The 9,940-nt window shown below is 33.8% G+C and overlaps 1 protein-coding gene across 1 annotated transcript in view; it reads left to right on the plus strand.

The window, feature by feature from the left end:
• DMXL1 (Dmx-like 1) overlaps positions 1–9,940 on the plus strand; it is a 151,266-nt gene that overhangs the window by 12,648 nt on the left and 128,678 nt on the right. Inside the window, exons 3-4 of the mRNA XM_008580049.1 lie at positions 3,395–3,520; positions 6,746–6,817. Coding sequence (XP_008578271.1) covers positions 3,395–3,520; positions 6,746–6,817 — 198 coding nt within the window. The remainder of the gene's footprint in view (positions 1–3,394; positions 3,521–6,745; positions 6,818–9,940) is intronic.

Here is a 9,940-nt window from a genome sequence, read left to right on the forward strand (position 1 = left end):
GGGATTGCAACCCTCGGTGTTGCGCCCGCACCTCGCTCAGCCAGTGAGCGGCCGGTCTGTATGTGGGATCTGAACCCTCGGAGGGAGCGCCGCCGCGCTCCCAAGCGGCGCACTGTAGCAGTGCGCCACCGGGCCGGCCCTGTACTATCCTATTTCTGCGGTAAGGTGAAGCCAAAGGGGGACTAGAGCTAGGCACTTAATGGCATGGAGTTTTTGTGTTTAGCTGTGTAACAAAGCAAATATTCATTTTGCCTTATTTGTTTTATGTTGTTCAATCTGTTAAATAGTTGAAAATTGCCTTTTTCAGTATGATTCACATTTAATGCCCTGCTTTCAGCATTAAGTACAGAGGTATAGCTGGAAAGAAATTTAATGATGTATTTTCAGTAGCCCCTTATGAAACCTTTATACTGTTACATTTTAAGTAAGGTGGCTTTTTTTTTTTCCCTAACTTATTTGGATGATATTTTAAAACTTGATGCACAACTGTACTTTCCACTTTAGGAAAAGGAGAGCTATGAACATTAAGATAATAAAAATAATAAATATGACTTTGATTTTGAGAGACTTCTCTTAAGTTTTTACTGAAGAAGAGCATACTTCCATTAAAGGGTGCAAATCATAAGGTATATCTTCACTGAATTTTCACAATGTGAACCCCCTGTGAAATGATCACCCAGATAAATAGAATATTACAGCACCCCAAGAGCGCCCTTTTGTGTACCCTCCCAAGCAGTATCTCTGAGTGTAACCACTATCCTGATTTCTGTCACCCAAGACTAATTTTGTTGTTTTTTGATACTGATTAAATGGAATCAAAATATGTATAGTTTTGTGTCTTGATTTTGTTAGTTTAGCATTGTGAGATTCATCCATGTTCTGCACATTTTTAATTGATATGTAGTAGTGATTCTCAAAGAGTAGTCTGGGGGCAAGACACTTTTGGGGGTCTAGAACTAATCCCCTGAGGATACGGGAGGGTGACTGTATTTAATTACATAATCAAATAAACCATAAAATTAAAAATTCTATGGTCAAGGAAACCAGGGTCTTTTTTTATAAGCCCTCCACATAATATCAGCTCGTGAGGTGTGGATTACAGTTGGTTATATCTTTTTTTTTTTTTTGCTATCTAGTAGTTTGTTGCCATTAATTGGAAGAAAGTGAGGACTGAATAAGGGCGAAAAATATATATATCCTCAATTTTACCTCAGTTTTTTACATTCCATGTGAAGATCAATAATTTCATTTGATTTAAAGCTTACCAGAACAAGAGAGAGACAGCTTTGCAACTTCTAGTACTGTTGCTGAGGAGTCAAATGACAGGCAGTGATAGTATAATGCAGCAGCAGCAAAAGGACAGGGTAATTCAGAACCGGATAAGTCTTTGAATGATGAAGCGTTAATTGTGTTGAGTTGGTGTCTTCCCCTCAATAAAACTGTTTATTTGAGGATAACTTTGCATTTCTCAACTCTACAAATGTAATACTTGTATTAAACAGTTATTTGTGAGATACTTCAGGATTAATATAGAATTGATGTGGAAAAATTTTAAATCATGTTTGACAAAAATATTTGCATTATTAGGTAGGTAATTTCAGGTATAATGAAAGAAAGATTAAGTTATGAAGACATGGGTTTTTAATTCCAGTTAATGGAAACCAACGTGATATTTTGGGAAATATGACAATCAGTATTTCATAAAAATTTAATAATATTGAGGAGAAAATCAGTTTCTAAGATATTTAAGTATTAGGAAAGAAAACTCTTAAGATAAATTTGTTTTTAGAATTTATTCTTGCTAATAGACTTGTGACAAGCATTATGATCCTATCGTGGATTATATATATATATATATATATATATATATAGGAGAGCAGACCGTCATGAGATTTGTTATATTTTGTTTTGTTTAACTGAGCCAATTTTTTCCAATATATGATACTAATGGAACCATACTTGATTATTCCTAACTCCTTTTAGGAATAATTTCAGGCAAGCATGAACATGTTTTTAACATGTTTGATAGCTTATAGAGAGCCATTTTGGCTTTGGTGGGAATTGAGATAAAGTATATATGAAGTATGATTTTTTGTATTAGTTTATATATGCATGTGCAAAAGTGATGAGAAAGTAAAGAATTACTAAAACTGTAAGAACTTAGGATGGAAAATAGTTTGTGGTTGATGTTAACGTGTTATAACATGTGAATCTTAGGACAACCATGTGCCTTCTTATGAAAGAAACTCCTGTGATCAAAGTGGCAGGGAAAAGGACACAGAAAGAGAATTCTGGTTGGAAGAGTTCTGCTAATTTTTGTAAAATTTAAAAAGAGGTATAAAATGCTTGCCAATAAACCTTGAACTCTGTACCTTTTTATTTGTTTGGCTATGGTGGCTGTTTTTTTGTGAAATTATATACTTCATTTATTCCATAGGTATTTATAAAGCACTAGCTATGTTCTAAACCCTTCTTTTAGAGTTGGTTGGGGGATAAAGCAGAGAATGAGATAAACTGCCTTCTTGGAATTTAACATATAGATATGGAAATGGACAATTAACAAGACATTTACAAATTGTGATATATGCTATGAAAAAACAGTAATATGATGGAAAGTAATCGGAGAGAGAATGGTTGAAAACTGAGACCAGAATGTTGAAAAGAAGATAGCTAGACAAAAACCAGAGAGAGAAAAGGCAAATAAACCACCATGAGATGGAAAAGGGACCAGAGAGAAGGGCAGTATAGGGACAGGAGCCAATTAGGGAAGGAAAGAAGGAAAGAGTAGAGTAGGTGGGTTTGTAGAAGGACAATCATTTAGAGTATTGACTATGGTAAGGAGTTGAGATTTTATTCTAAGTGCAGTGGGAAACTATTGATGAGATTTAAGCAGGGAAAATTACTTGGTACAATGAACATTTTTTAAAGGTCACCCCTTGGCTGGCCAGTTAAGTCAGTTGGTTAGAGTGTGGTGCTTATAATACCAAGGTCCAAAGTTTGATCCCTTTCTGGGCCAGCTGTCAAAAAAACAGAAATGAAATAAAAGGTCACTCTTGTCTTTGTGTGGAAATGAATTAGAGGGAGGCAAGAATGGAAGCAGTTAGACTATTAACACTACTACAGGAGAGAAATGATGATGGCTTAGACAAGGGCAGTAGCATTCAGTGGAGATGCAAGAAATGGACAGAGTTGGTATATGTTTTGCAGATAGGACTGACAGAATTTGCTGATGGGCTGTATATGGAAAGCAAGGGAAATAATTCCAAATATAGGTTTTTAAAGAAAATGTTTAAAATTGGTCTGTTAGTCACCAAAAAAAAAAAATTAATGCAATGCTAGTTTTCTGTATGATAATGTTTTCTTGACACCTTGTCATTTTATTTTATTTTTTTAGGCTTATGCATCTGGATGCGACATTGTAATACTAGGAAGTGATTTTGAAAGATTACAGATAATCCCAGGAGTTAAACATGGAAATATTCAAGTGGGATGTGTAGACTGTTCATTGCAACAAGGCAAGGTTTGTAATCTTGTGGTAAAATACAAAAAATTTTTAATACGGTTTTTGTCAGGATAATCTTTGAAGCATGTATTTCCTTTTGAAATAGAGACTTGCTTTGTTTCAAGGACAATGTAGCTACAAATTTCTTTGGCTCTTTAAATGCATTTTAGGGAGTGTTGAGAATTATGTTCTTATTCAATTTTAAAATATAGCATAATCCTCTATATCAGTTGAGAAAGATATTTGTCTATGAGAAAAATGAAAAATGTTATCTGGACTTTTCTTTGCATATGAAAAACCTGGAAAGTAAAATAGCAGCAACAAAAACAAAAGAAACAAGGTATACAATTCTAGATCAGGTTAAATATAGTTCTGTGTAGTACCAGAATGGGAGAGTCATACTTAGTAGGTAGCATAGTATGTAGCTTAAAATAGCACTATATAGGCATAGATGGTCGGGCCTATGAAAAATTGTAGCCAGACTAGGCTGAATTTGGAAATTGATTTTTTTTTTTGCTAGATATTTAAATATTTACTATGTGATTACATTAGAATATTTTGTGTGAGGCATCAAAATGGTCATATAAGAGTCCATGGACACAATCTTTTTCTTTTTTAAAAATTCTGCTTCTCTTTTCTGATAAGCCTGCCAGCATGAAAAGTTACTGCTTATGACTTTAGTTTAAAGATACTCTGGGGGTTGGGGTTGGCTGGTTAGCTTCCTTGGGAGAGCATGGTGCTATTAACACCAGCGTCAAGGGTTTGGATCCCCTTACCAGCTAGCTGCCAAAACAGACAAACAAAAGATACTCATGGTAAAAGGAGTTTTGATTGTTGCAGTCGTTATCTTTTAGTTGGACTACTGTTTTGTTACTTCTGTGTCCTGTAACAGAGTTACTCTCTTTCTCTCAGTTCTCTCCCAATCTCTCTCTCTTCCTCCCTCCCTCCCTCTCTCTCTCTCTCTCTCCCCCCCTCCTCCCCCTCTCCCCCTCCCTCTTCCCCCCTCTCCCTCCCTCTCTACCTCTCCCCCTCCCTCTCCCCCCCTCCTCTCTCCCTCCTTCCCTCCCTCCCTCTCTCCCTCTCTCCCTCTCATCTAGGCTTTTTTTTTTAACTTCTCACTATACTACCAAAATGATCTTTATAAAACTTTCTTATACCGTCCAGACTCACATGTAACTGGTTAATGTTGGAAATCTAATTTAATAATTTCTAATGAGAGCTATATTTTTGTGATAGACTTTGTGACAGTCCATGTTAGAATAAAGAAGTCATTTAGTTTCATAATCATTCTAATAAAAGGCATATTTCCTTTGTTTATGGATATCAGTATTATCAAAAGTTTCCTTAAAGTATCAGGAAGAAAATTTGCAAGTTCTGGTACCTGGGGACTTCTGACTGTTTGCCTTTAAGAATGAAATGCTACTGGACACCATAGGCACCAGTATTCTATCATTATCATTTTTTCTTTATACTACTATCACATTAATTTTCCTGAGAAAATCCATCTGCATTTATATTGTTATTTATTATTTTTTTCTTTTTTTTAATCTTGTTATTTGTCAGCTTCAGAATATTGTTTGCTTCCCATTTCCTTGGAAAAGTTCAAATTGTTCACTTTGGATTGAGGCCTTGTACAACCTGGCTCAAACCTGCCTTTTTAGTCTCATCTCCATTATTCTGCTATAAGGAATACTTTCTTCTAGCCAGGATGGTGATCAGTCACCTCAAAACATACATTACCTCTTTTAATCTTTACACCTGTGTTTATACTATGCTCGATTTCTAAAATTGAAAACTTAAGTCTTTTGAAATCCTACACATATCTAAAAGTTCAGAATTAAACACTTCCTCCAAAATCAACTCAGTGCAGGTGATTTCTACATCCTAAGAACTCAGAATACTTAAAATAGCCATTGGAAGTTTCCCCCCCATATATGTTTATATCCTCATTTCTTACCCCCATGTTACTAGATAATATGTTCTTTTTTTTTAATCCCTGATTTGTTCATTTTATCTATCTGTGTATCTATCTGATTTCTGATATTTTGATGTTTTTCAGATAGGACTTCCTCAAACTATAGAAGTAGCTACTTTATAAGACAGAGCCAGGAAATGTTGATTTAAAGAGTAAATTTAAAGATAATTATATTAATTCCTTTTCCATTGTTTATAATAGAATACCTGAAACTGGGTCATTTATGAAAAAACAAAACGTATTTCTTACAGTTTGGAGGCTAGGAAGTCCATGGTCCAGGGAATACATCTGTTGAGGAATTCCTTTTCCATTGTTTATAATAGAATACCTGAAACTGGGTCATTTATGAAAAAACAAAATGTATTTCTTACAGTTTGGAGGCTAGGAAGTCCATGGTCCAGGGAATACATCTGTTGAGAATGCACTTTTTCTTGGTGGAGACTCTCTGCAGAGTCCTGTGGCAATATGCAGGATGTCAGACAGCGAGGGCTATCAAGAGTGAATTTCCACATGCTTTCTTCCTCTCCTTAAGCACCCAGTCTACTTCCTGATAACCCATTAACTCATAAGTCCATGAATGTATTAATCCATTTATGAGTACATACTTCTCATGATCTAATTACCCCTTAAAGGCCCCACTTTTCAAATACCATATTGAGGATTAAGCTCCAAAATGAGCTTGGGGGGACATTCGAACCATTGCAGTAAATAAATTAGAATATTTTAAAAAGTATATTCGGGGAGTTCACAAAGGAATAGATCTAAGTTTTACTTTTAAAACGTTAAATATACGCTGACAAAATTGTAAACATTGAGGATCAATAACCCCGAAACCGATTTTTAAATCATGTAAAATTCTGTACTTGACAAGGAATACATTGATATGTTTTCTTCTGTAAGAAAAAGAATTAACATTTACTATTCATGTAATATATCATTTATTATATGCTAGGTGTTTTACAATATTATTTCAGTCCTCAAAATAATAATAGGAAGATGGTATTATAATACATACATATACATATATATACATATTATAAACACAGATAGGGAAACTAAGGTTTGAAGAGATTAACTTGCTAGTTATAGGGGAAGTGGCAGTGTTAAGATTCTAATCCAGATGTGATGATCTTCAAAACTGACATTCTCAAGTATTGATGAATGAAATTGTGTGTGAGCATATTTAAAATTATACTCTTCATTTCTTTTGATCCATAACTAAGTTAACCTATCCATAATGAGTTTTCTTTCTTTTTTCTTTTTAAAAGATTGCAGCATCCTATGGAAATGTTATCTCTGTTTTTGAACCAGTTAATCTACCCAAACAAAAGAAAAATCTGGTCAGTAATTTATCACTTTTTCTTTTGGGAATTGAAATGTCTTAATAGTAAAAGTATGAAATCAGAGTGATCATCAAATAAATCTGTATAAATTATACACTGTGATTAAAGATACATGTTAAATCCTACTTCCATTTAAAATTTATTTAAATCTTTCACTGGAATAGAATTAAACTAAATTGTGCCAGAGTTGTCTTGAAATGCTTTACTTTTTTTCCTTCTGACACTTTTTGTTTTGTAATTAATATGTAAAAAGTCACTAACCTAATAAACATTGATGGTTACTTTATTGTTAGTATCAAACACCATCGTCCAGTCATATGTGCCACTTTATTCTTTGTTTTTATGATCTACCTTTATGCAGTTTTTCTGTCTTGTCATATATGTATATTGTTCTTAAAGTTACATGTTTTACTTGCAAAGTCTTAACATACTTCCAGGACTTATTTCTTGCATTTATTATATCATGTAATGTAATTGTTAACAGGTTGATGAATGTTTTTCTTTATATTCAGAAAAAAATATATATATATATTTTGTATGTTCAGGAAGGTATATTCATAAATAATTCTGAAAGCTGGTTTACCAATAGTTTATAAATATTGGATTCATATAGTGGATTTCATGGGTGCTTTAATGCTCTTAAATATTTTTAAGATACTCTAATTCACATCTACTGTAGATTAAACTAGTGATTAAAACCATATGAAAAAGGGCCAGCATAGTGTAGTTGAAAGAGCAGTATATTAGGAATCACATAGAGCTTGTTTCTATTTTTGCTGCTTTCTAGTTACTTGATCCAAAGAAAGTCAGCCTTATGACGTTCTTTGCTAACTGTGAAACTGGTCAATATGTATTCATTCTTGGTGGGGATATTGTAAGGATGACATGATGTCAAAGACTGTAGAAATGTATTCATTATAAATAATTGAACAGTATTTTAATAGTAGACATACCTTTAAATATCTTCTGATAGTTTTCATGTCATCTTCACCTATCTCATTAGTATCTTACAAAATGACCTCTGACCTAGTGTGGGCAGCTATTATTTCTTTTTTTATAAATAAGGCAACAGAGGTGCAAAGAAAATAAGTGACTTGACTAAGAAAGAGCTATTGATCCACAGAGCTAAGAGTAAAACCCTTTAATTGATAACTACGTGTGAGCCTTCTTTCCTTAACTTGTCCTAATGGAAAATATTTTCTCTGGGTTAGTTGATATCCATCTTTACATTTCATGGAAGGAATGTCCACAATTCTCCCTGATTTCTATTTGTTTTCATAGGTTACCTAGTGAATCCAACATTAGAGGCATTTATAGCCTATGAATTAGTAATTGGCAGAACTAAAAATAAATTTTAAAGGTTCTTATCCCACCCAGAGCAATACATTTCAATACTCAATAAATACTTGTTGAATGAAATAATTGACTTTAAAGAAATCGGTATGTTGTGTTAAAATACTTTAATTAGTAAAGGTAAAATAGAGAATTTCAGTTTCTACCCATTTTCTCTTTTACTAATTATAATTGATGAATATAATGAGCAATACATTTCAATACTCAATAAATACTTGTTGAATGAAATAATTGACTTTAAAGAAATCAGTATGTTGTGTTAAAATACTTTAATTAGTAAAGGTAAAATAGAGAATTTCAGTTTCTACCCATTTTCTCTTTTACTAATTATAAAAAACTCAACAAGAGGAGGCTGGTTCATTGGTAGGCAGCACTGACTTTGATAAAGAAGGGAAAAAATGGAAACATTATAGACTTAGATGTGTAAAATCTGTAATTCTAGAATATAGTCTCAGAGAATTTTTAGATCCTAATTAAAAAAAAGATAGTATTCCATTTTTTCTGCACATACACTCTGGAATACTCTCATAAGATGGTAGTTCTTCATGAGAGGTTCACTTCAGAATTACTGGTGTATATAGATCCTGCCCTGGGAATTTCTAAATCTGTAGGTGTGGGGTTGTGCCTATGCACTTGTATGTCTAGTTCTAGACAGAGTTCTGATGTGTACTGTGACTGAGAGCCATTCCTGCAAGGCAGTGTTTCATAAAGTGTATTCTGAAGGCCACCTATATCAAATCTCCTGGGATTTTGGTTTAAAGTACAGGTTTCTGTGCCCCGTCTTGGCCCTTTTGAACACGAATTTTGGGGCGTGGGTCTTGGAAATTTGAATTTTTAATAAACATCTCAGACTATTTTCTCTTATTCTCAAGTTTGAGAACCACTGCATTAGGAGAGTGTTTATGGATCTCAATCTATTAGTGGGAGTGAAATCAACTTAGTAAGTCCATGTATTAGTCCATTTCTGTTGCTTATAACAGAATACCTGAACCTTGGTATTTTATAAAAAGAACGAAATTTATTGCTTACAGTTTCAGAGGCTGGTAAGTCCAAAGTCCAGGGAAGAAATTTGGTGAAGTCCTTAGTGGTGGTGACAGTGATGAGGCACAGTATCACACTGCAAAATGGCAGAGCAGAGAGAGACACAACCTCCTCATTCACTCTCCTTTTAAAGCCTTCCAAACCACAGTTATGACTACCATTTTTAATCCATTTACTATGACATGGTCCTACAATCTGATCATCTCTTCAAGCCCCACCTTTCAATTACCCTAATAGGATTTCTCACTCTCAACAGTTACAGTGGGGATTAAGTTTTGGAGGGTCATTCAACCCAAGGCAGGCCACAGCCTGAATTTAAAAACAAAATGAAATGGAATAGAAAATGTCAGAGTAGATCACATGTATAGTAAGGGTAAACCTAGGTTGCATTTATGTGTAGGTATGTGAGTTCTGAGTCACAGTGCGATATATCTTTCTTACTGGTCTGCAGGCAAAAAAGTTTCTCTGCTTTAAGAAATGGAGAGTCCTTAAATTATATAAGTAAAGGAAGTGTTACATGTCTTATTCTGAATTTTCCCAGATAATATTATGATCTCAGGAGGGAATGAAACACTAAAAAAAGAAGGAAGCTGCAAATAGCAGTCACAGATACACATTTAAAATTAAACTTTTGACTAATACTAAAAATAAGTAATAATAATAAAAGTTATAATTAAATCTGAGTTTAATAAGGCTGTTATCAAAGCTGGTCTATGCTTATTGGTT

Source organism: Galeopterus variegatus, unplaced genomic scaffold, assembly GCF_000696425.1.
Source record: "Galeopterus variegatus unplaced genomic scaffold, G_variegatus-3.0.2 Scaffold2007, whole genome shotgun sequence".
Classification (NCBI taxonomy): Eukaryota; Metazoa; Chordata; class Mammalia; order Dermoptera; family Cynocephalidae; genus Galeopterus; species Galeopterus variegatus.